Below are 26,104 nucleotides of genomic sequence, written 5' to 3' on the forward strand. Positions count from 1 at the left end.
AAGATATTATAACAAAGATAAATAAATACTCTTTACTCAACATGAATATTGAATGGGGCACAACTCACTGGAACGGCTGATGGCCCACAAAATAAATGGTGAAGAGCTATGAACCGTAGGCCCTCAGAGGTGCTGGAAATCGAAGCAGTCAACACTCCAACAGCAGATACAGGAGGTGTTTTTTTTTTGAGAAAGCTTCAATTCATCAAAAACAAAAAGGATACAGAATACATGGAATGCCAATTTTCGATAGGGCCTGGGCCAGCATCTCCGTGGCCCACCTGCGTGGCTGCATAGGAGAGATACGCTCGGTACGCTGCTGTACGGACACTTTCGAGGTCGAGCCCCTTCTTCTCCGAGAAATTGGATCTTTTGCCCCACTTTACTTCTCCATAAGATCATTTGCCCCTCCCTAAGAGGCTATCGGGTGGGGCCCGGGGCCACTGTCATTGAGACAATCACAGGGCAAATCATCAAATCCCCCCTTCTTCTCCTCCTCTCCCTCGCTGTGCCAGCCATCGATCTGCATCGCCCCCAAATCCCTCGTTGGAGTGCACCCCGTCCGCTGTCGTGGCTCTCCACGGACATGGGGCTGGTTTCTCCACCTCCCGCCCAATCTCGTCGCGCAACCATCGACGTCGGTGAGCAGGGGAGGCGGCCACCGTGAGAGGAGGAGGAGGAGGAGCAGGAGCATTAGGGTTGCGCGTCGGCACGTCCGTGCGGAAGCGAAGGGCCGAAGGGAGCGCGCGCCGGAGCGGCAGGGGACGCCAGTCGGCTCTGTTACGGGTAAGTCGACGGATACTGCTGCATCTTTTTAGTCCCACATCGCCGATCTACAAGACTTTGCACCGATTTAAAAGTGTTTCCCTCAGCCAGGCTATCAGCAAGTAGTAGTAGAGTAGAAGATAGATAGACTATAGGGTACGGTAATGGGTAGTGGGTCTAGGGTTACAGGGGGAGGGGGAGGGGCAGGTAGATGGTGGAGGTATGCCCGAGGCGCAGGTAAAGGGGGGGGACTATGCCTCGGGGGACAGTGGGGGCAGGGGGTAGGGGGGAGGTATGCCCGGGCTGCGGGGTGGAGGGGGCGGGCGGAGCCCGGCTACGGAGGGAGGGGGATGGCCGGGCAGCGGTGGAGGGGGAGTATAGGGGGGAGCCTCCCAGGAAAAATGCCAAAAGGGGGGGTTCCAAATTCTTCTTCCTAAGCAACTAAAGAAAAGATAGATTAAAATAAGAAATTTAAATTCCTGAAAAAATTCGCTGTCTGTGTAATTTGGTTATTTTTTATTTTGTGCGTCGTATTCAAAAGACGGGTCACCGCTCCCTATATCTCTTGTTTAATTAGAACTAGTTAGGCGCCCGTGTGTTGCCACGGAACCCACACACAAAAAAAGAGAGGTAGCACTGTTCTCAAAAAGATGAAGCACAAGTAGTTTTGAATATGGCATGTTTGTACCAGAAGTCATGGTCTTTGATGATTCCGGTTATTCAAGTGTTCAGTGAGCAAAGGTGTAATCACACTATGCCAATTCTTGTGTTCTATCTAAAAAAAGGACGCGACTAGCCAGCAACCGTTGGCTAGCTAGCGGTCCAGGGCACACGCCCTAAATAAGGCAGTGGACCCTCTCTTGTTGCCAGCTGGCGTCAAAAAAGGAAAGAAACGATCTGATCGTGCACATGGCCAGATTCCCTTTTCTCCCAATCGTAACCGACGCAACCCAGTGTGTGTGAACACACGGCACAAAACCTCTGGAGACTTTTCTCCCTTCCCCGCTCCTCCTCCACCCTTTCTTCCCCATCAACCCCTCCCTCCTCCATCTTCTGCAGGATCCATCCACCCAACCATCAGCACTTGAACCTTCCGTGCGCCACCTCTCTATCTGGACAACTTGGGGGTGTGCCACTATGCCCTGATCCCTGCGACAAGGAAACACAAAAGGCATCAGTGTTATGCATGCAACTTGGATGTTATGCATGCAACCCCTCCTTGAGTCCTTGTATTAGGTTGGTTCTTCAGTTTGATTTATCGAGAGCAAAAAACCGTCAACAACTTATGGCAGTTATTTTGGGCAAGTTCAGTAAACCCCAATAGGCAAATCTCTGTAATGCACTCTGACTTGCGAGGGTAGAAAAAACCTTGTGTTCCTTTATAGGAAGCATGCAAAAAATGTTTTTTGAATACTGTGGACATTGAAACACACAAGTTACAGGTTTGTTGTTTGGAAAACATAGTAAGGGAGGGGGAAAAGGTTTGTGTGTCAGATAAATCACAAAATGCAAAATAGGCAAATCACAGATGCAGAGCAGGCAAGTCACATGCTTAGCACTAGCAAGTCACAGCCAAATTTCAAGCAAGTCGTACTCATCACTAGCTGCAATGCACTGTGTAATGCACTCTGACTTGCTAGTGCCAGACAAAAAAACATAATGTTCCTTTGAAAAAAATGTGGACATTGAAAAACACAAGTTATAGGTTCGTTGTTTGGAAAAACTTAAAAATAATTTGACCCATCCTCCCCCCCCCCCCCCCCCCCCCTCCCCAACTCAGCAGTAAAAGGGGCAGCAAAAATTCTGAGAAAAAAAGTTCTAATTGTTCAGGAAAAGCAGGAATTTAGCAAAGCAAGAGTTTGCCTACATCAGCGAAAATCCTAGTAAAATGGTTGAGACACTTTTTCTATATTTGTATGATACTCTTGTGTGGCTTTTTGGTTAGACAAGTTGTGCCGAGTTGTAGGCAATTTCCCTAATGCTTGCAGGCAACTTTTGTTTTTGAAAAAATAAAATCATCAGTAGGATAGTGTTTTGCACTTTTTTCTGCTTGGCAAGTTGTGTTTGCGGTCTAGGCAAATTTTGTGAGTTAAAACCTATTTATGTAGCCAGCTTGTTACTTTGGTGCCAAAAAAGAGAAGGGGAAATCAAAAGCAAGTCTTCCTGTAATGTACGCAATTTGTATTTAAGTTTCAGGCAACTCTCATTTTTGCCGAACAAAAAAGGCACCTACTAGGAATTCATAAAGAACATGTTGGAAAAAGCTCTGGGGGTTTTGTGAACTTTACCTGGAAGTTGCTGGTAAAACTTTTTGCTGGCAATAAAAGGGCGGCGTAGGAAGCAAGTATTCCTGTGATGTAGCAATTTGCACATAAGTTTCAGGCAACTCCCTTAATTTTTTGGGACAAAAAAAACTAACAGCGAGCTACTTGGGAGGCAGAAAAAACTAGTTGAAAAGCTACTGGGGATGTGTGAAATTCACCTTGAAGTGGCTGGCAAAGCTTCTTACTTGCAAAGATGGAAAATAAAAAAAGGAAGTCCTGCTGGGATGTAGGCAAAATGCATATAAGTTTGAGACAACTTCTATTTTTTGCCGAAACAAAAAAACAAAACAAAAAATGGATAGCTTTGTGCAAAGCTTACCTGGAAGTGTATGTTGAAGCCTCTTGCTTGGGTGTGTGCACAAAACCTCGAAAATGTTGCTTTGACATCATTTGAGAATTTAGTGAGGCCCTTCAAGCAAAACAAACAATTTTTTTAGGCAAGAATATTTACGACACTTAGGTGATTAGGGGTAGCGTTTTGAGCAATGGTTTTCGTTTGCTCCAGCAAGAGCAGGTACTACTAGTCAAATATTCAAATATGATAGGATAGGATAGTCATTGCAGTACAAGTAGTAGCAACCATACAAATGACTCAGAATCATGAATGCCACTACATCTTCTCTCTCTCTCATGTTCATCTTCTTCCCTCCCTCCCTCTCTCATGTTCATCTTCTTCTCTCCCTCCCTCCCTCCATCCCTCCCTCTCCCTCTCCCTCTCTCTCTCTCTCATGTTCATCTTCTTCTCCCTGCCAGGGGATGTCATAGATTAGCATAGCAACAATTTTTTATGCTTCTAGTCTGCATGAGGGATCTTTGTAGCCGTTGTAGGCCTCTAGACCTCTGTGGTAGTGCTGCAGGATCGAAGCAAATACAAAGGTGGGGCACGGCCAAACTTTCAGGTTAAAGTGAGGAAGGGGGTATGCGTCTCTTGTGCAGATTGGTTTGTGTTGTACAACTACAAGTATCCGTTCATGTGTAGTACTGTACGTAATACAATAAGTAGCCTCTATATTTGCCCTCTGCTCCAAGTGAAAAACGCTAAGTCAGGAGCAACTACTATAAGTAGCCACTATAAACTTGCACTGGGTTTGTAGGAAATTTCCATAGATTTTGTAGCCAATTCATTAGCTTGAATACCAAAGAAAAAATAAATAATGGAAGTCGGGAGAATCTACTACTTGGTTCATAGGCAATTTGACATGTTGCGAGAAAAAAATGTGGACTTATATTGTGTAGAACATCAAGTTGTGTTGTGTCAATGCATCAGTGGTTGAAGGAAAGTTGTGCTCTGATCTAAGAAAATTGCATAGCATATCCAGGCAACTCTAAGCTTTGTTTAGAAAAAGAGGATTGAAAGGTAGCAATTCGTATTGGGTTTGTAGGCAATTTCCATAGTTTTTGCAGCCAACTCATTGGTTTGCTAGCCGTAGAAAAAAAGTAGTGGAAGTCAGGAGCACCTACTACTTGGTTTGTAGGCAATTTGCCTACAAGTTTTAGGCAAAAAAAGTGGACCTATATTGTGTGGAACATCAAGTTGTGTTGTGTCCCCTGGGCAAATGTTTTAGTTGTTGTAGGCAAGTTGTGCTCTAATCTAAGCAAATTGCATACTATATCCAGGCAATCCAGGTTTTGTTTAGAAAAAAAGTTTAAAAGGTAGCAACTCATACTAGGTTTGTAGACAATTCCCATAGATTCTGCAACCAACTTGCCGAAGAAATAAGATAGGGGATACAAATTGCCTGTTGAGTGTCGACCCATTGAGCAAGTCCAATAGCAGAAATGAGGCATCTACTTATCAAAACATCATGCAAGTTTGAGCAAGTCTAATAGAAGAAATGAGTCCAATAGCTCAATATAAATCTTGAATTTTTTCTGCTTTATTATATGATCATAGTACAGTTACCACTATACTATCAACTAACCATTCAAGAGAGTTTGTACTTGCTACTATCATCTCTCCAACTGTCACAGGCTCACACAGATCAATGTCAAGCAGTAAAACAACCCAAACCACAATGCACCAAGCAATAGAATCATCACGCATAGGGGAAGCACAATTGCAGAATATGAAAAGAGAGAAAAAAAACCGACGTCTTCAAATTGCAGCCGTCACCAGCAACAATTCAAGAGAAAAGGCACAAACACCATCATCCACCTGCTACCTTGATGCAATTTTCCTGCTCCAGTCCAAGCTATAGCCAGCACCTGTACACGGTCAGGTGTAGAAGTTCAGACATCGGAGCTAGGGTAGTTGTACGGTGCAGAAGGAGATAGCAGTAGGGATACAGAGGTGCACCAGCAGCTAGCAGCAGGAGGTCGAGGCCGTCCTAGATGCGGTCGGCAGCGAGCTGCTGGAGAGGAAGAGGCCCGCTGTGATGGTGTCAGGGCCAACGGCCCTGAATGAGGAGCATGGAGGCAGTGCGCGCTCGCCTTCGTCGTGGATATGGGTCGGCCCGGCGTTGGAGCGGGAGACCCGGCGGCGATGGGATCCAGGAGGCCGCGGGGATCCGAGCGCAGCGGCTGCATCCGGCAGGCTGCTGAGATCCTGGCGATGCGGCGATCCGGAGGGGTCGGTGGCGTGCGGCGGCTGTGGAGATGCGGTGGCGGGGGGAGGGGCTGTTGGCATCCGATGGCTGCGGAGGCGCAACGGCGCTCTCCGGCGAGTGGGAGGGGGCATTTCGCCGATTGGAGGAGGCGGGGTGCGTCGCCGGGAGGAGGAGTTGGTGAGGATCGGGTCGCGAGAGAGAGGATGAAGAGGATCGGGCTCCTCCAATCTACCGCCTCCCCCTCGACCACCCGGGAATCGATGCCGGCGCTCCTCTGCTCGACGAGGAAAAGGGGATCGGGCTAGGTGTTTTTTCTGGGAAGAAATAGCGAAGCTTTTATTTTACACTGGCTGCCGCTTCGGCGGTTGAATTAGCACGGACGATTTCCTCCTACAGCGGCACACCTGGGGACCGTGATCGCGCATCCAACGGCTCGCAGGCCTGTGTGCTCGGGACGTCTAAAAAGTGCAGCTGCACTTTTTAGAATTTGGGCTAAAAAAATGCAGTATGTATGCTATCAATGTAGCAATTTTCAGTTTATATGGTAATCACGTACTTGTGAAATACAAAAAAAAGGAGATATCCTTTGCTGAAATAGTGTTCTATTTAACAAAACATATCAGGATGAGATGCATTGGAATATACTCTATAAACATTGATAAATTGTAATCATCAGGACCCTTTAGTTCAATAAGTTTAGAAGCATTCAGACCTTGTCATGAGCACACTATAAGTAGATCATTAGGTTACAAGCATTCAAGAGTTTAAAAATGCTAAACTTTGTGTCAAGTAAATAGACCCAAAAGACAACCAAAATGCCAAGAATTTCACAAGTAGAGTGGTACACAATCTACAAGTCTTTATTGCTCATTGCATTACAAATGAAAGATGTCACATGAATGTTTTTATGATTAATAAAACTGATCGTCAAATGAAACAGCATCAGTTGTGCTAAACTTATAGGATTTTTCTTCTTTGAGGGCTATGAAGACAGTCATACGTTAAGACCATGCTGAGATGAGTTGAAACTCATAAGAACAACTGACACTGAAGCAAATCTACATGCTGTTAATATTTTCATAGTAGCAGTGTAGTAGAGAATTGTTCCAAAGTCCAAAAGTTCCTGGTTCACGCAGCAGGACAAAAAACAATTATTCAGAATTCGGACTTGCTCAAAAATTAGGAACACTTTCTTTCGCCAAAAGAAAAGGGAGGAACACTCCAGAATTAGTATAACTTACTACGTACTATCTAATTATAAGTGAAGTAAATCTGAATAAAAAATGAGCAAGACATGGCAAATAGAAGTGTATGGGTAAACTTCTTGGATTTAATTATTGATGCCCTCCAAAATTATGTATAGTAGAAGTAGAAAGGCCAAAGCGAGGCCAGAGAGTCTTAGAGTTAAAACTGCATTTCACATAGTAGAAACTGATGCCTTGAACCCTGGTTTGATTATTTATATACCACCTTACGAGTAGGGAATCAAAGGGTATACTGCTTGATTAAACTGAATATGACAGGAATAATGTTGTAAATTTCATTACCACGTGATGTCAACAGAGACAACTCCAAGTCATATGCAATAGAGACCCTAAATAACATACAACTATGCAATTTTGGCATTGGTCTACCAGAACTCCAGAAGACAGCTTGTCTTCTGTTGGTAGTTTGGCACCACCCAAACAGAACAGAATTTTGTGCAAAACAGTAGTGGCACATTGACATGATTTTTGGCTATATTTCAAAACCGACCCGCTCAGTCAGATCACCAAAATTTTGCACAACGCTTATAAACATATTTCCAGTTCTAGATCAGTCTTCACCGAAGACTGTTCCATGACCAAATTCTCTTCAAATTGACAGTTGACAGATGTTAGTTTGAGTTCTCTGAAACAAACTATATAAGAATAGACACAGTAGCCACCTTGCTCGTCGTAACCCTGTTGCGAAGTGCCCTTCTATCCTGAAATCCTCAAGAAAAAACAAAATCAAAATCAGAGACAAGGACGGGATTATCTTCTGAAATAGGCACCTAATCGAACATTAAGCAAACTGGAAAAGGTCAAGCACAAATATACCACTCATCCTCTATGGGCAGTTTGGCATTGGCAGCGCCGGGAGCAAGTAGCTCGTCGGCAGAGCCTGATACGCCCAAGCATACTCATGGCGTCCTGCCACTAGTAGCCTCCATTGGTAGCACGGAAGAAGGGACACTTGTTGGAAGTTGACAACCAGAGCCAGCTCAAAAGTGTAGCAAACACTGCTATCGTTGCCGTCTCCGGTGGCCTTTCCAGCCAGATCTAAAAGGAGAGATACCGGCAAAAACTCGAAGTCAAATCTGATTCATTAAGACCCTAAATACAACTACAGCTACAAAGGGGAGGGACTCTTGCCCAACTCCGGCGGTCTCCGGGGAAGAGTGGGGAGGGACCGTCCACAAGGAATCTGGGAGTGGTTCTCAAACGCTCGGGTTCATTCGCGAGAGAAGGAGAAAGGAGAACCTCGCGTGGTGTGATGTGGAGTTCAGATGTCTGCATGGGATGTCTTTGCAGAAGTACGAGTGGATCGGGGACAACCCATCTCAGCCTTACGTTCCAAATCAGACGGTGCAGATGGCATGAAGGCAGGCACACCATCATCACCAATTCGCATTTTTATAGGAGTAGAGATATGCTAGGAGAATATGCACGCTGTAGCTAAGGATGAGGGAGAAGTTAACACATAGTGAGAAAGACAAAGCTGTTAGCTGTTACACTGTTATTTTGAACTGAAAGCCAATAGCACTTTTATCCAACATCGCTTCTTTTTCTGAAAGCCAATAGCCTTTTTTTACAAATCCTGGAAAATGAAAACCTCTGTATAGTCATACTTTTTCCTGTGATCTTTTCTGCACCCTGCTTGTTAGTGTTTCCTGCCTATTATCACTTGTTGGATTGGCCTGGGATTCAGGAATTTTGTACGAACTCGTGAAAGCAAATGTAGTTCATGTTTATCGTACCTATAGGGGAGTGGAAACTGCATAAGAGACAGGCGTTTCTCAGAGCTAAATAACCAATCAATGGAGCATACAAGTGTAATGTGTACTCTATGTCTTTTTTTATTTGTGTGTGTGTGTCTGCTTCGTTTATGTATTAAGAGGCCAATCAAAACACTCTTTGCAAAGGATTGCCTACTAGTACTAGGTATACTGTATGTATAGGAAGGTGGCCGCTCTCTAGTTCTCTTGCGTATCTATGGTCTATGTTTTCTCTCTTTCAACTAGAGTTGAACAACTAATTCATGACACACAACAACATGCTTTGAATTTGTAAGGATCTGTTCTAAAAATGTATTTAAAATTTAAAAATATATGCTCAAAAATAAAACAAAACCTTTTTTGTGTTAGTTGGCAGATTTTTCTATTAGTAGCTGTGCAAGTGACTACACTTGCCAAGCTTTTCTCTAATTTTCACCCTTTTTTGTGAGAATCCTGACTTGTGACTTTTTGGTCGTACTTGTCCTAAAACAAACAATTGAAATTGTTCTACATCTGATGAAACACGGACTTAACAAAAGTGTATTTTTACTTGATGATTCATCCATGTAATTTGGGTATTTTTATTTTGTGCACAACAACCCCACACAGCTAGCCTATATATCTGCACTGTCCTTGTTTATCTAATCGAAAATAACCCCACAGTGCTAGGTTATATATCCCTTGTTTCATCATCATCAGAATAAAAGAGTAGTAGGCGCTGTGGAGAATATAGACTCTGACACTCTGTAGCTAAGGAACTAGCACAAGTGATAGTACAATCATGTGTATAAGTTCTGAACTGTGTAAAGATGAGGGAGAAGTAAAGACATAATGAGAAAGACAAAGCTGTTAGCTGTTACACACTTACACTGTTACTTTGAGCTGAAAGCCAATAGCACTTTTATCCAACATCGCTTCTTTTTCTGACCAGTGTTGGCATGGTGTGGTGTCATATACAAATGATGACTCTTAAGCTGTTTCTCAGTGAACCTAGAGCTATTATTTTCAGCTTTGCTATATTTTCCCCCTTTGCTCGTGCAACCACTGTGTAGAGTATGAACTTGTGGTAACATGCATTCTTTGTTCAGTCTGTCACAAAGGGTGAAGCCATATATATGCACAATGCCGTTGAAGCTTCATGGCGTCTGGAACAGCATTCAGTTGAATCTCTCCTAACGGATGAAAAGAGGAGGAGCTCCCGCCTGAGTTCAAGCTCTACCTTCCAGTTCTTCAGGTGAATCCTGCACCATGATTGCAATCTTCTGTTATAAAACATTACTGCAGTACTGCTTACTCATCCAGTCCTTCCTTCCATATGAACTTCAGGTATCATAGAGCCCAGACCTGTTCGGAGCCCAGGCATCATTGACGCGTATCGCTGTGACATCCGTTAGCGCATAGCTACGATTGTATGCTAATTGTTGTCTGAATCGACCTGTCTAAAACTGGTGCTAATCGAACCCTTGTTCAGTACTGTACCTGTGCATCATTACAAGCAAAGCCCATAGGGGCCCGTGCAACCCATATACTGTCTTGTTTTTTGTTTTTTTTTCCCAAAAATGTGAAATGTTTCATGGATGTAAATAATGCTCTATCATGGGCAGTTGCAAAAACTAAAGGGAAATATATGGCCAGCTGTGTCAAGTACTTCCTCAGTCCGAAAATACTTGTCATTAAAATGGATAAAAAGAGATGTATCTAGAACTAAAATACATCTAGATACATCCCCTTTTATCCATTTTGATGACAAGTATTTCCGGACGGAGGGAGTACCAAGTACCATGCCCATGATATAGTTATGTCGTTTCCATACGGGTCACAAGAAGTCATGTTTTGTTGTGAGTTTTTGCGGCACGCCTTATTTGGCACGGCTTACATCCATGAAAGATTTCACAGCTTTTAGAAACCTTGGAAACAAAAGGAAGAGGAGTGCAAGACTGCCGGTCAAAGTCAATACCATTTCCGACTCCCTCTAAAGTTTTAGTGGATGTCCATTGTGAGTGGAAGACTGCCGGTCATTGTGAGTGGCAGAGCTGTAGCCTTCTCACAACAATGCCCCTTTAAGATGTCTTCTTAGTTCACTAATCGAGTATTGCGTGCTAATTACTAGCCTCAAACACAGGTGTTTGTGAGTACATTGCTTCCTCTAATCTTACAGGAACCAGAAGCAAAATTCGACAGTAGAGCATTCGTCCCAGGTTCCGCAAACATGAGCACCGTTTTCCGCTCTGCTCCCAAAGGAAGAAGGGTATCGATCCAAGCTTTTGAGGTTGCCAACACAATTGCCAGGGCCTCCAGTCTCATAAAATTCCTCTCCAAGCAAAGAATAAGGCACCTGAAAGAGGGCGTGCTTAGGTCTGAAGGTGTCCGCTGTCTTATCTCTGAAGATTACAGTCTGCTGTCCATTCTCGTTGAAGATGATATACGGTAACATGATTTTCTGGGCCTGTCTGTTTAGCAGTTTATTTAAGAAAAGTCTTACATGCATCCTCTTTATTGGAATTATGCAGAGAAGAGTTGAGACTATTTTGTATAGAGGTTGCCCGGCTTGGAGATCTGTGTGAAGGCCCTCAATGGCACAATCTCAGTATCTGCAGGTAAAACTTATCGCCGTTACCACTTAATTCACTTCGGAGTCCATGTCTTCACCATGCCTCATCTTTTTTTGTTCTGTGTACATAACATACACTGTTCTTGTCAATGAACAGATGTGGTTCTGCACTGCCATCTAAGAACAACTCCAGTGAAGAAGCACCTCCCAGTTTGCAGTATCTGATAAAATTGGCACAAAATACATGGGTCAGTATTTCTTCTTGAGAGAGAAATTTCTAAACCATGGTCGCAGAGCTGTTTTCACCTGACAAGCCAGCTATGTCTTTTCTTTGCGCGCTTACATCCTTGTAGAGATGTTTTCAGCAGACAAAACACTGAAATCCCGTTTTCACTTTTCCATGTGTTCAGGTTCTGCGCCAAGAAATGCTAGCACTGGACAGACTTGAGCACACTCATTGTACGACAAACCATTTTGTCACTGGCATTCGATGAGTCTCCTCTCCTTTCTAATTACACGGTAACCATATGCAGATGTGGCAGCTATTCCTGTTAAGAAACAAATTGATGCTATCAAGAGCCAAAGGGGTGCGGTGAAGGTCTTGAAAAGGAAATCGCTCTGGTCGAAGAGTATGGAAGATGTAATAACGCATGAGGAATTTAGGACGATGACTTATGATTAGTGCTTCTTCAATCCAGGCCATGATGACAATGACCAACGATCCATGTTGCCTTGTTGCAGATTGTAGAGAAACTTGTAGGGATCGTGGACTTCATCCATCTTGAGATCAACAGAGCATTCTTGGAGAACCATGCCAGGAAATCATCTGGAGGACTTCGCGTAGCTAACAATCTCGCGAAAACGTTAGGGCCCGCTGGACTTGAGTTGCATTACGCCAATGTCATCTTGCAGCTAAAAGCTTTGGTATGTCTCCCTTTTCACATACTTGACATCAAGTTATATAGACATACCAAAACACACATACCCGCTTAAAGTTCAAAATTAAGGATCCTTAGCTCCTTACAGTAGAAAATTCAGACAAGAGTAAAGCAGAGGACAAAACACACATGACCAACATTACAACAATGAAGCAAAAAAACCGCATTAGAAATTTCGTTGACTCTTGTTATGCTTTAATGACATATATACATATCCCATTGCCAGGCATTGGCATCACCAGCGGTTCCTCAAAATGCTCGGGAGGCTTTATACCAAGCACTGCCTCCTCGGATCAAACCAGTCCTGCATACCCAACTGCGGCGGCGTTTTCCCCTCGGAGAAAAGCAGGTAGGTGGCCAACTCTTTTCAGCAAACATTACATATGAATAGGGAAATCCACCCCTTGTCATCTTGTAGACCATGACGGTAGCAGAGGTGAGAGCTGAAATGAACAGGGTATTGCGGTGGCTTGTGCCAGCTGCAGAATCCACCAGGTACTTCATACAACTTTTCCAGTTAACGGAACACCACTACTTAAAGAGTTGAAGTACATTACTTTTAACAATATTGCACAGAAAGCTATAGATGTTGGAAAATTGTTCTTAATTGTATATATGATCACGGCTCGCCTGGTTGCCTTCTTGATGCATCAGGCTTTGCCTTCAAGAATGGGCGATGAAAGGGTACGTAACGTACGACCACTCGTCTCGTTTCTGCGTTTGCTCATGCAACAGATGTATAAGCTGCAATGTTCTGTCAGGCTGTCCCTGATGTCTCATGAATCAAATCTCTTTTACAGGATGGAGGGTGTCAATGTTGACGAAACAAACTGGTTCGAACAAGAGAATCATGTCAGTGTCGGTTCCATGCTCGCTCATGCAGATGCCAAAGTGAGCAAGGTAGAGACGCTGTACTACGCCGACAAGGAGACGACCGAAGGTTACATAGCGGAGCTTGTTCTGGCTCTTCATCTTCTTGTTTCGCTGCCTACGGAGGAGAAGTGAGTCCAAGCTGAAGGCACTGATGAACAGTTGAGGCGAGCACAACTTGAAGCATCTGAATTAACTTATCGTCGAATCTACGCTGTCGAAGCAATGAGGGGATAAGGCAGAGCCATGGATGCCTGATTTTTTCGCCCTCTTCAGATGCGTCAAACAGTTATAACGCTGAGGGAAATGACCTGATTCTTGTGAAGTTTCAGCTGTAAGCAGGCTCTCTGTTGTTTCTGAAACTTCTCCAAGAACTCTGTTCACTCAGTCTTATATATAGACAACTAGTAAATGATAACCTCACATTTGTGCAGTTAGATTTTCTGCATCTTTTTAGACATGTTGCTTTATATTTGAACGCGCTATTGTATACACAAAATTTATCCAGTACTTCTTATCTGCTGTATACAAAACAAAATACTATGCCAATGTCATTTTTGCTTGACCTATCGAAATATCTTTCGTTTTTTGTAGTGGAATTGTTTTTCTGACTACTCTGTTGTCAAGCAAGTTGATGCGTTACATGGGGCAATCACAAAAGAATCTGTAAACCTCTCTCAAGCTTGAGTTATACTGAAACGTCAAGCATGTCAACCAGGGGCCATATAAATTATAAATATAATTTCGGTCCGGACAAGTTTGATAAGGAATTATAAATATGGTCACAATTTATGAACGTCAGAGCATGACTAAGATGATCACAATAAGTAAGTACGATACTAATCTAATACTTTTTTCTTTGCGGGTGGTACTAATCTAATACTTCATCCTCTAATGACATAGGTAGGCTGATAATGCTGCTGAATCGCTGATGGAGTGGGCGTAGAACCTGAAAATCTGTAACCATTCGGTCCATGCGTAGCTTGGCATATTTATTCTGCTTCTTGCTTCCTTCCATGGTATGTGACCACAACCACTGTGGGTGGCTTGCTGAGTTTGCTGGATGGATACGTCAGATTGTCTGGGCCAAGATTGCAGTAAAGGCTTCATCGATCAGCCTAGCCTTGTTGGGCGTCATCCGTGCCGGCCGATGATCCATCCCTGCTCTTTCTTCAGTCTCTTCTGCTGCTGCCGGTGGTGGTGGTAATGGCATCGGCCTACCCCGTGGGCACGACCTGGCCGCTCCATCTCCCTCCATGCATGTGGTGTCTGTCACTGTGTCACGCCTGGCAAATGGTCAAGGAGTTCTGTGATGCCGGCCCTTGTCTTTTCACTGGAAACTCATGCCGTCTCCACTCTCTGGTGAGTGGAGATCACAGATCAGTACTGTTCCTACCACTGCTAGCTAGGCTAGGCCTGCCTTGTTAGCTGCCTAGCCATGTAGTGGTATGGTATTGGCTGATAATGCTGCTGATGGAGTGGGCGTAGTAGCAATAACCAAACCATCCATGTGGCCGGCTAGCGTGGCGGTGGTAGAGTCAGTTTGGTTCATTGTAGGTCTGGTGAGGCGGTCGTTGGGCAACGGCCGGCCGGCCGGCCGCGCGTGACCACCGGGCCACCGCCCGTACGTGGCCCCGGCCTGCATCATGCACCGGCAGGCAGGCCGCCGGCGAGGCGGGCGGGGAGAGGGAGCACCGCACGTGGCCGGTGGCGCGGCTCATGTGCGCCCTCCGCCGCGCCCACCTGCGCCGTACGTACGGCCGCCGGAGCCGGACCACGTACGTACGTACGATCCGGCCGTCCACGACTGCCGACTGCCGTCTGCGGCGGCCTGCGACACCGCGCCGGCCGCGGCGCTGCGGTTGCATACATGGACGGTTTTTGGTTGCTTACTTGCCGTTGAGGGTGGCCGGGATGGGCGCGTCGCCTTGCCCCGCGGCCGGATTCGGCTCATAAATGGTGGATGGATGGATCGATCAGCCATCCGGCCCGGCCGCCCGGTCCACACACTCATGGACCAACAAACATGCAGACTCTTCTTTACACACACCAAAACTCTGGCTCCCGCAATTTTTTTGTCGAAAGGCTTTCGTTACCATGAGCGTGTGGAGGTGGCAACCTCAAACGATCTTCATAGAAAAAAACTTTCAATTTTATCATGGTTTGTTGTCATCCTTTAGTTATTTTGGTTTCTTAGATATGGTTTAATTTGTTATACTCTCTCCGTTCCTTTATATAAGGTGTTTTTGTTTTTTAATAAAATTCCACAATGTAAATTTCTTGTAATTCCGATCTTGGCCCTCTGTAAAAAGGAAAGTATTAATCAACAAAGTTGGATCTTGCTGAAGAAATGCAAGATCCCCCCCCCCTCCTCTCCCCGGTCGATAGCGCCTCTTAGAAAATATTAGATGGAAGTACCCGGTAATAGTTTGATTTTTTTAGAGGAGGTTGAAGCCCCAGATCTCTTCATCAATATTTTTATTGAACTTGATGCAAGGCAACAAGGTCAAAGATGTCAACAAATGGACTTCTATTGAAGTTGATGCAAGGCAACAAGGTCAAAGATGTGAACAAATGGACTTCTATTAAAGTTGATGCAAGGCAACGAGGCCAAAGTTGTCAACAAATGGAGTACACACAACATTGTGTGCACGATTCTTGCATGACAGCATGCATCACATTATCTATGCATGTACAAAAAATGCAGCGAACAGCTGGGTTGCCTATTGTGCAGCTGTCGTGCAGATCTACGTCGTCCGCACAACAGTTCCGTTCCAGTTTAGAGGGTAGAAATCTGAAATCTCATCAACCAAGGTAGATTGCGAGTTGATGACACGAGTTTTGAGGATACAAAATTGTCCAATAAAATATTTCCCATGCATTCGAAGCAATAAGTGTAGCACCCTCTGTCTCATTGGACTTGCATGGTGCATGTAAAAAAATATGCATGCATGACCACTAATTCTCCTTCTCTTATCCCTATGAGTTAAATGTGGTGTGATGAGACTCAAAGCACTTTAACTCCATTGGATTCATAGTGAGCTAAATATAATAGAAATCTGATTCTTTTTAGATTAACCCTTTAAACCAGAAAGGAGGGAGCATGACACAACCATTACAAGATATTAATTTAACAACTACTACTAGGTTGACTTTTTCCGCAACACCTTTTTGAAGGATTGACGTCCTCGTTTATTGTGTGATTACTCGTTTTGTGCTTTTGGCTATCAGGTAATTAACACAGCGGTCAGGTTCTATCTGAACAAGTTGCGCGTTCCGATCCATTCTCTTGTTGCATGTCTCAAACAAAATCACAAGTGCGGTACGTGCACTCTGGTCGGGTGGTAAAACACGCATGCATGTATCTTCCCAAGCAGGCTTGGTACCAGGTACCTCTCCGTGGCACACAAAATCCAACAAGCTACGTACCAGTAACAATCAACAAAATCACGGCCGCCCCACCTGGCTAGGTCGCCGCCGACGTGCTGCCGCCGCATTGGCCCGAGGCGCGCTGCCGGCCGGCCAGCCCCACGGTCCATCCTTGCCATGCATCGCCTGCATGTTCTGCCGTACGTAGGCCCGCCCGCGGCACCCAAAAGCACATGTCCAGGGACCATGCATGGCCATTCGCTTTGCCATCGCCGTCGCCTGTTAGACGACGACGGGCGGAGCAGCCCGCCGCCGGCCGGGGTCCATCCATGGCGCCGATCACGCATGGGCGCGGCCGTGCGCGCGGGGCCATGCTGGCCGGTACGGGGCCAGTGCATGCACACGCAGAGCTTGCGCCCATGGCGGATGCACAGCGCGAGATCGGCGCCTCCATCCCTCGCTGCCGCCCGTACGTAGGCAGTATCTCGCGCCAAGCGCGGCGTAGAGACCACGTGCGTGCGGCCGGGCCCAGACCGACCCAGGGAAGGGCTGGCTGTGCGTTCCATGGGCCGATGGTGTTTGCGTGCAGTGATCTGAAGATGCTTCCCTGTAGTCGGCTTTTAAGACACGCCAACCAACTGTTGTTTTAGCTTTATTTTTCCTTCTTCTGGTCATCGGTTGGCGTGCAGTGCATGCATGCATGATTGATCGTCGGCCCAGCAAATGATGCGAGTCGCAGCTGTGGTAAATAGTGCCTGCGATCCTGCTGCATGCATGCAGGGACACGTACCATGTACGTACAGCTATAGCGATCAAGACCAACTGTTTGGGTATCTAGGCCTCTAGCTAGCTGTAACAGGATGATTAAACTTGCTTTGCGTTTCGCGTTGTTGCAGGGTCCGCTAGCTTCACCAGCGGCAGAATGGAATGGCAGGGGGTGACTCCAAAGCTACGCACGGGGCATGCATTATTCCTATATATATATAAACAATAGCTACTTTTGTAAGTCGTCTGAAAATAATTTTTGGGTCAGTTTTTTTTAGGTGTAACTAGGGTTTTATTCATCAACAAAACTGACGGGATACAAATGATGTCTGGTGTGTTCCCTAGCCACACATGTCGACCGATAGGGAGTGTCGAGGATGCTTTTGCCAAGGCATGAGCCTCATAATTCGCCTCCCTATTTTCAAAACGAAAACTAACTTTAACAAAGTCTAAAGATCTATCTTTAATCTCTTCGATGATACAAGCATAAGAAGATGATTGCGCAGCGCCATTGATGTCTGAGACGACTTGCATGCAGTCCGACGCTATGATCACATGTGATAGATGAAGATCTTGAGCGAGGGCGAGTGCCTCGTTGCATGCTTGGGCCTCCAGACTTGCAGCGTGCACTAGGCCCTCGAAAACCACCGCCGATGCGCCAATGTAGTTTCCTTCTTTGTCCCTGCAGATAGCAGCGCATGCTCCCGTCCTCCCTGATCTGGAGACAGCGCCATCCACATTTATCTTCGCCGCATCCTCGCCAGGAGGGATCCACTTCCGGCCTCTGGGCTTTGCCTCGCCGCCATGCACTATGGGATTGCGATTCGATGATATTTCAAGGTCCTGCAGATACCTGTTAATGAAGCACATGGTTGACAATGGGCTCTGGAATTTATTATCATGGATTGCCCTTCTCCGTGCCCACCATATTGCCCACATGGTGATTAGAACTCTGGCGAGGTCTTGCTGATTCAGAGATTCAAATAGCCATAAACGTGCATCATCACTGCTGTTGGAAATCAGATGTTCCAACGTTTCCTCATCACCTAGAGCCCAGACGCATTGTGCCATCTTGCACTCAAACAAAGAATGCCGCCATGAGTCATATTCCGCTTCGCATAAACCACAAACAGGTGATGTGGCCATGTTACGCTCGTGGCGGACTGAACCAGTAGGCAATGCCATTTGTGCTAATCTCCACACAAAAACCTTGACCTTAGACGGAACTTTCACTTTCCACAATTGAGACCATGATCTGCTTTCAGCTTCAGTGTTCGAGTGGCTCGGCCTGTGCTCTAGCCAGTCCTCTCGCCGGTGTTTAATTCCACTCATCATCCTATAAGCTGACTTAACTGTGAAGATTCTCCGACGATCGTAGTGCCATGACCAAAAGTCAGGTTGTACACGAGTGCTTAAAGGGATGTTCAAAATAACATCCACATCCGGCTGAACGAAGTTCTCGGTCAGTACTTGTACGTTCCATGATCTGGACGTTGCATCAATGAGTTCTGACGCTAACTGCGGCGGGGCGGGGGAAATAGAACATATAGGTCTCAACTTGAAATCACGCGGCAGCCAGTTGTCTTCCCAAATGTGTGTTTCAGTCCCCGTCCCGATTCTCTTTATAAGGCCCAAAGCGAGCACATCTCTCCCCTCCATCAGCGAGCGCCAAACCTGAGAAGGCCCGGCGCCAAGGTTAGCAACCAATATGTTGCTCTGAGGGTAGTAACAAGCACGAAGAACACGCGCACTCAAAGACTCCGGGTCCTGAAGTAGCCGCCAGACTTGACGAGCAAGCAAAGCAAGGTTGAAAAGCTCTATATCCCTGAATCCGATGCCTCCCATATGCTTTGGTTTACACATAGTCTTCCAAGAAACCCAAGCCGGTTTTCTCTGACCTCGCTTACTCCCCCACCAAAACTTCCGAATAAGGCTATTAATATGTTCAGTTAGGCCGCGACACAATTTAAAGCATGACATGGAATATGTCGGTATGGACTGTGCAACCGATTTGATCAAGACTTCTTTCCCTCCTGCTGATAAACATTTCTCCATCCACCCTTGGATGTGTTTCCAAATTCTGTCCTTTAAATACTTGAAACTTCCTTCCTTGTTCTTCCCTACGTCCGTGGGCAGGCCCAAATACTTCTTTGACAAGGATTCGTTTTGAACATCCAATGCATTCTTTATCTCGTTCCGTGTTGCCTCTGGCACCCCCTTGCTGAAATATATAGAGGATTTATCTGTGTTTACTCGTTGGCCCGACGCTTCGCAGTACATCCTCAAAATGTTCTGGACTCGAGTTGCATTCTCCATGTTTGCTTCAAAGAACAGTAGACTATCGTCCGCAAAGAGCAAGTGATTAACTTGCGGGGCTGTTTCTGCAACAGCTAAACCCCGTATGCCGCCACCGTGATATTTTAATAAGGATGAGAGCCCCTCAGCTGCAAGTAGAAATAAGTACGAGGAGATAGGATCCCCTTGCCTCATACCCCTTGATGGCCTGAAATCATGCAGACTGCCACCGTTAAAAAGAACTGAAAATGTGACTGAAGAAACACATCTCATAATAGTCTCTGTGAAACGTGGACTAATGCCCATTCTCAACATAACTGCCTTCAGATAAGGCCATTCCAGGCGGTCATAAGCTTTCATCATGTCTAACTTCAGTGCAACAAACTGATTATTCTTTACTCTCCTCGTTTTCATATAATGCAAGCACTCGTAAGCTGTCAAAAAATTATCCGTGATAAGACGTCCAGGCACAAAAGCTGACTGCTCCTCAGAAATTACCTCCGGAAGGATGATCTTCAACCTACTAGCTAAGACCTTTGACGCAATCATATAGATCATGTTGCAAAGACTTATAGGCCGAAACTGTCCTAGAATTTTTGGACTTGCAATCTTGGGAATAAGAACGATGAACGTGCGGTTGATATCCTCCGGCGAGTCCTCGCCGTCGAGCAATCTGATGATCATGCCAGTAACCTCCTCTCCACATAGGTCCCAATGTCTCTGAAAGAAATGTGCAGGAAAACCATCGGGACCCGGTGCTTTTGTTGGAAACATTTAAAGAGAGCAACTTTGACCTCTTCTTTTGTATATGATGCATTAAGCTTCACATTCATATTTCCATCCACTGTGACAGGGATGTGGGACAAAACCTCCTCCATCCCAATACATCCTTCAGACTTGTACAAATTCTCGTAGAACTCATTAGCCATTCCGGCCATCTCTTTAGTATCAGAAGTAAGTGTCCCATCCAGCCTTTCAAGCTGAGATATATTGTTTTTTGCTCTTCTAGTACTTGCCTTCTTCTAGAAGTACTGCGTATTGCTGTCCCCTGGAGACAGCCAGTCAATGCGCGATCGTTATCTCATCATTATCTCCTCCCTATATGATATCTCAACTATTTTTGGGTCAGTTGATTTTGAAAGGAAGGAAAAAGCCACCGGATAGAAGGAAGTAGTCGCCGGCCCGTAAGAGAAGCCCTCTCGGTCTATCTTAGAATGGCAGATGACCCCACTATCTATTTTAGGGTGGCGGGTGGCCTCATTATTTATGTTAGGGGCGTTGGGGGTGGGGGTGTAGATTCACCCGGAAAAAATGGTTCAAGGTCAGGGTTAGAGGGAAGTCGGGGGGCGGCGGTTGGGGGAAGAGCGGGGTGGCGATGCTGGTGTAGGAGTGCCGCCGACCAGGGAAGGGTGGTTAGGCCTGACGTATACAGGCAGTTCGATGTTGAAGAAGATGAACAGCGAATCGTTAAGGAGGTTGAAGACCCCGACCTGGCTCTTCATCTTGCATCTAACGGCTCATAGCGAATCGACTGACCCAAATTAGATTTTCAGTCACCTAACATCTAGCCAATCCCTTATTTCAAGCTCTCTGAAAAAGTAGTAGTGTAGTAAGGCCAACTTCACAGCGCGACCCCATTCTGTCCGCGTGCGTCTGTTTGGGGTAAAACGGACGAATCAGACGGCCCAGCGCGCGGGCGCAAACGGACTTTTGTCCGTTTTCTGTCCGCTTTCGACCCATCACCGGCTCAAGTTTGCGCCACTTTTGGGGTGAAACAGACAGCACGCGGACGGGCGCGGCGTCTGCGCGTATCCTTCCCTGGCCTGCCCGTCGGTGGCACAGGGGCGCCTTTTTCTATCCGCCCCCTCCCTCCCTCCGGCCGCACCCCCTCCACTCTTCTCAACTATTCCCCACTCTTCCTCCGCCGCGCCATGGACTGGCCGGGCATCGGGCCGGAAGGCCCTGGCAAGGCCGCAAGGCTGCATGCAGGCAGTGGCTCCTCCTCTAGCCGCTCGGATCTACACCGTCGGTGGTACGTCGGCAGATACACGAATGGTGGTCGGCCGGGCTCGGTGCTAGCCCAAAAGCTCGTCGGCGCACCGTTGCCACTCATTAAGTGCGACCACTGCTCAAACAAGGTCGTGCGCCGCGTGTCTACAACGCTGGAACATTCTGGATGGGTGTTTATCAAGTGCTTAAACGATGGGGTATGTGCTCTTTGTAGCTTCGGCTTGTGCTCTTAGATTTGACTAGTTGTGCTAACTTAAAATTTTATTGTGTAGCATGGATGCAATTTTTGGTATTGGGAAGAAGAGTACATCGATATATTGATAGATCGCAATTTAGTAGATGTTCGTGCACTTTTAGCTAGCATAGAGGCTAGAGATGAGACTAGTGCATTTGTTGCTAGATTAGAGGCTAGGCATGAGACTAGATGCGAGGAAGCAACCTCTGCTTCTTTAGACTCAAAGAAGATAGAAGCACGCAAGATCGAGCCTCCTCCGCAGATAAATTAAACAATGACTGCATCGAGAAGGCACTAATCCAACTTACAGGGACAGTTATGGAAGTTGGATATCTTCTAAAATGTATTCTTGTGGTTCTTGCTTTCTTTGTCTTGCTTTTCTAGTCAAAATTTGGTGATGTATCCCCATGTACCAAAAATGAATGATGAAAAAAAGTTAAGGGCTTGCAAAGAAAAATATACGCGGACAGGATGCGGCTGGGATGTGTCCGCCCGTTGGGCGCACGACCACCGCATCTCAAAAACGGCCCGGACACGACCCCATTGCTCTACCCAAACGGACATAATCCGGGTAAAACGGACGTTCGTTTGGGGTCATGCGGTGGAGTTGGCCTAACCCACTCCCTCCGTTCTATGATCTGCATTTGTTAGGCCTTCATATTTTGAAATAAATTTGAATATTAAAATTTAAGTTATATGAGACGAAAATATATTAGTATCGGATTTGTATTCGAAATAAGTTTTCAATGGCCAGGGCCACACCAGAACCAGGGCGAGCGATGCGGCTGGCCATGGCGTTGCTGGTGGAGGAGCGGCAACGGGTTCATTGGTTTGGGTGGGGGTGTGGTGCTGTCAGGGAAATATCAGATGTGGGAAGGTTTAGAGGATTCCAGAGTGCGGTGAAGGCATCGTAGAGAAAGTAACTCTGGCAAGGTGGGGCGGCCTGCAACAGGGTCATGGCTGGAGGGAGGAGGAAGGTGAACCCATAATAGTTGCACTTCAATCCATTGATCCAACAAATTGATTAAGACTATAAGAAAACAATTAACTCGTGCCTAGGTGACAAGGGCAAGCCGGCTTTGATAGGGAGAGCGATAACAATGGCGATCTGATGATAGTAGTGGTCATTCGATGGTAACTTTTATTTATTTTTTGAAACGGAGGTGGTAATTTTTATTACGTTTGAGGTGCATCGTAGTTCTGATGAACATCTACTATTATAGATCTATATAGATCTTCTGCGAGGAAAGAAAAAACTCACGCTAATGTGGGATGGCGATCCCGAAATTACTTGGGGATGGCTCTGTAGAGGCTTTCTCGCACCCACGTCGACCGATGGATGATTCCATGCATGCATGCATGACGGTACGGTGCATTCAAGTAGCGCAACCGATCGATCGGCCGGCAGGCGGCTGCAGGGCCAGGCCAGGCTGCTAGGCGGTTGATGGTGGTGGGCTTCCGCGTAATTAAATGCATGCGTCTGGACCTCATCAGGTCACTGTGCTAGCTGCGATCGATCGCAGCCCGCTCTTGCATGCTGCGACGCAGTTTACGTGGCTTTTAGCCGTCGTATTTGTACGAGCAGCCACTGTTTCGATCGGTATCGGCTTTCGAGCTGAGCATGCACGCACGTACGTACGTACGCACGCACCACCACGGCGTGTTTTCCGCGCAAAAGGGCACGGAGAGCAGGCAGCGCGGCATGGAGGCTGCATGTACGTACGTGCGTCCTGGTAATTCTTATCGTGCACTGCATGCGTGGTAGCTTTGTCACCGATATGTGTGATGTACCGGCCATCTACATCGTTGGCCCATAACCTATGGAGTATATGCGTGCATGTGCCTTTTTTACATCGACCATTGCAATTGGTCCACATATGCATGCATGCATGCGTACGTACGGATATACTGTATGTACGCTGGAGGACCATCTCCGGTTCGATGGTATTTACATCTAGCCTAGCAGCAGGCCGGGGTCAACAGTCTAAGAGCACCTTCAATTCGATGCCATGTGTAGGTTACAGTGGTATAGCTAGCCTTCAAGATGTCCTCTCTCTCTCTCTCTCTCTCTCTCTCTCTCTCTCTCTCAAAAAAGAAGATGTTCTCAAGAAAAGCATCAAGGCCTCAACCACGATCACGAATTAAACTGCACATGAAAGCTGTCTGCAGACTATCTTGTTGTCGGCACATTGATCCCGTTGAACACAATTTTCCAGCTAGCTAGCTAGCTCCGTCACGAATTATGCCACGTCTATGTTACCATGTACACGCAAACGCACGTACACCGCCTCTTTCGATCGATCAATCATTATCGCTCACCGCCAAGGCGCCAACCGATGAGTCAACGATCCAGCCGAACCGACCTTCAATCATCAAAGACGAGACGGGTGGTGGATCAGCTGGCAGCGTCCTTGTCGAGCGGTCCGGGCGTACGTGTTCCTCCCCCGCGAGACCTCCGCGCCCACACCCGGCCAACCGATCGGTATCGATGGTAATCAAGCAGCTGGCCGACGTCGACCCGGCCGGCGGACGGCGACCGCTGCAGTCCTAGGACGACACCGTCACGCGCCCATGCTGCGCTGCCGGTGTGCGCGCGCCATCCGATCAACGGGCAGCGGCCACCTGCCATGCATTCGCGTGCGTTTCGGGCGCGCTGACATATACTGTAGGTACGTGTGCACACGGGCGGGCGGGCGGGCTCGCCGGCCGGCCGGCACGGCGCCGCGGGCCAGAGCTCGCCGTGTCGTCCGGCGGAAGGGCCAGGGGGACAGATGGTACGGTGATTTCATCCTTTGACGACGGACGGATGGACACAGCTGCCTGCGGCCAGCGCGGGTACCGGGTACGTGCGTTGATCGAGAACGGATGCCGCGGGGACTATATATGTGCATTTCGATTGGACGGACGGAGACCCGGGCGATCGATCGAGGTCCATCCATCCATCGCTGCCTTGCTGTGTGAAGTGACTGCAGGTTTGTTGCCCGATGACCAGAACCGGCCGGCCAGCTGCGACCTCGCTAGCTAGTTCGATTGTGAAGTGGCGATTTTCTTTTTCTGAAAAATATTCAATCTGTTCATCAACTATCAATGCAGTACAAAAAATATCAAAAGTAACACAGATTACATCCATATCTGTAGACCATCTAGTGACTACTATAAGCACTGAAACGAGACAAAGGCGCGTCGTCGCCATCACCCCTCCTTCATCGGAGCTGGGCAAACTTTGTTCTAGTAAACAGCCGGAAAGTTGTCATACTAAGTCCCATAAGACCAGCGCACCAAAACGGCAACCGTCGTAGATGAAGAGACGCATAGATCAAAAGGATTCAACCTGTAGACATGAACACAGACGAACAGAGGTCGGATCCAATCAGATCCACTGAAGACAAGCATTGATCGAATCCCGCAATATCTGCCGCAGACACACCTCCACATGCCCTCCGATGACGCTAGACGCACCGTTGGAATGGAGGCTAGGTAAGGAGAAACTTATTCCATCTTCAGGAAGCCACAATTGTCTCGTTTTCCTGAGCAGGACAGAAAACCTAACCAAACTAAAAACATATCTAAAAATAGAGTGCTCCTGTCAGTAAGGGTCGGGATCCACCATGCCCCCATATGGCCCTAGCTCCACTGGTTATGAAGTAGATCGACATCGGCGCCGAAGGGAGGCAAAAAACCTAACCACATATTCGCACCCGACGAGAAACTTATGTCATGTGAAATGGCGATAGATCGTGCTGTCTAGCCAAAGTGCACAAATCTTGCAGCAAGCAGTTGACTGAAGTGGACTAGTGTACCTGGGAAACCTGGAGTACGAACATAGTTCAAAAGTGCTACTGAAATCCCTAAAAATGGACAATTAAAAGGAAAAGGATCCAATCCAATGGACAGATCTCGAAGAAAAATCGGTTGCTCTCACCTAAGAACAAACTACCCCTCTTCTTCCCCCGTTGTCTCTCTTTCTCTCTGTAAAACCACATGTAAGGTCACTCTCAAGTTCTTCTGATGTCAGCCTGTGAGGCGTGGTGTTTTGACATTTGCCAAATTCTATGATGTTTGTTGTCTACTCAGGTTCACTATGTTGCAATGGTTCCTTATGCCTGTTGGGAAGGATTCAACTTTATATTGCGAATGTGTTTCCACATTGTTGTATGTGTGATGCATGTGTTTGTCTTGCATGATGCGAGTGTTGCGATCCATTTCCAAACCTAACTCTACAAATCGTTGGGGATTCATTGTGTGCCAAGATTTTTCTTGTTGCATGTATGTGTTGAAATGTTGCATCATTTTCTCATACTTTCCTTCAGGAAATGTCGCAACACACGACACACATGTTGGATGGGGGAATTCTTTACTATTGCATAGACCAGATTGCTCTGGATCCTGACTTAAAATCAAATCCGATGGCCGGGTA

At 46.5% G+C, this 26,104-nt stretch overlaps 3 protein-coding genes across 8 annotated transcripts; 1 reads left to right on the plus strand and 2 right to left on the minus strand.

Annotated features, from left to right (window-relative positions):
* Positions 1–1,410: 1,410 nt before the first annotated feature.
* LOC125510007 (uncharacterized) lies at positions 1,411–8,160 on the minus strand. 5 transcript variants are annotated; one of them, XM_087521327.1, is made up of 6 exons: positions 7,717–8,160; positions 7,563–7,601; positions 3,409–3,498; positions 3,248–3,308; positions 3,054–3,115; positions 1,411–1,914 (listed from the first exon to the last, which is right to left on the minus strand). In XM_087521327.1, exons 3-6 carry the CDS (start codon positions 3,477–3,479, stop codon positions 1,602–1,604), a joined length of 507 nt encoding a protein of 168 aa, XP_087377453.1. In that variant the 5' UTR covers positions 3,480–3,498; positions 7,563–7,601; positions 7,717–8,160; the 3' UTR covers positions 1,411–1,601. The 5 variants fall into 5 exon arrangements, 4 of the variants coding, with proteins under 4 accessions (XP_087377453.1, XP_087377452.1, XP_087377451.1 ...); XM_087521326.1 differs by lacking the exons at positions 7,563–7,601; positions 7,717–8,160 and adding exons at positions 5,252–5,294; positions 5,386–5,476; XM_087521325.1 differs by lacking the exons at positions 7,563–7,601; positions 7,717–8,160 and adding an exon at positions 5,181–5,300.
* Positions 8,161–10,678: 2,518 nt separating this feature from the next.
* Positions 10,679–13,554, plus strand: LOC125507203 (protein PSK SIMULATOR 1-like). 2 transcript variants are annotated; one of them, XR_015603385.1, is made up of 10 exons: positions 10,679–11,081; positions 11,165–11,251; positions 11,363–11,453; positions 11,616–11,664; positions 11,739–11,845; positions 11,947–12,129; positions 12,370–12,492; positions 12,562–12,638; positions 12,720–12,827; positions 12,944–13,080. XR_015603385.1 is itself a non-coding variant. In XM_087522965.1 (10 exons), the coding sequence occupies exons 1-10, from the start codon at positions 10,864–10,866 to the stop codon at positions 13,146–13,148; spliced, it is 1,170 nt and encodes a 389-aa protein (XP_087379091.1). In that variant the 5' UTR covers positions 10,679–10,863; the 3' UTR covers positions 13,149–13,554. The 2 variants fall into 2 exon arrangements, 1 of the variants encoding a protein (XP_087379091.1); XM_087522965.1 differs by having other exon boundaries at positions 12,798–12,827; positions 12,944–13,554.
* Positions 13,555–16,479: 2,925 nt separating this feature from the next.
* LOC147972167 (uncharacterized) lies at positions 16,480–20,371 on the minus strand. Its single transcript, XM_087524251.1, has 3 exons — positions 20,237–20,371; positions 17,586–20,162; positions 16,480–16,989 (listed from the first exon to the last, which is right to left on the minus strand). The coding sequence occupies exons 1-3, from the start codon at positions 20,369–20,371 to the stop codon at positions 16,480–16,482; spliced, it is 3,222 nt and encodes a 1,073-aa protein (XP_087380377.1).
* Between the last annotated feature and the right edge of the window lie 5,733 nt (positions 20,372–26,104).

This window comes from Triticum urartu, chromosome 5A (assembly GCF_056163025.1).
Source record: "Triticum urartu cultivar PI428250 chromosome 5A, HENAU_Tu73, whole genome shotgun sequence".
In the NCBI taxonomy this organism is placed as follows: Eukaryota; Viridiplantae; Streptophyta; class Magnoliopsida; order Poales; family Poaceae; genus Triticum; species Triticum urartu.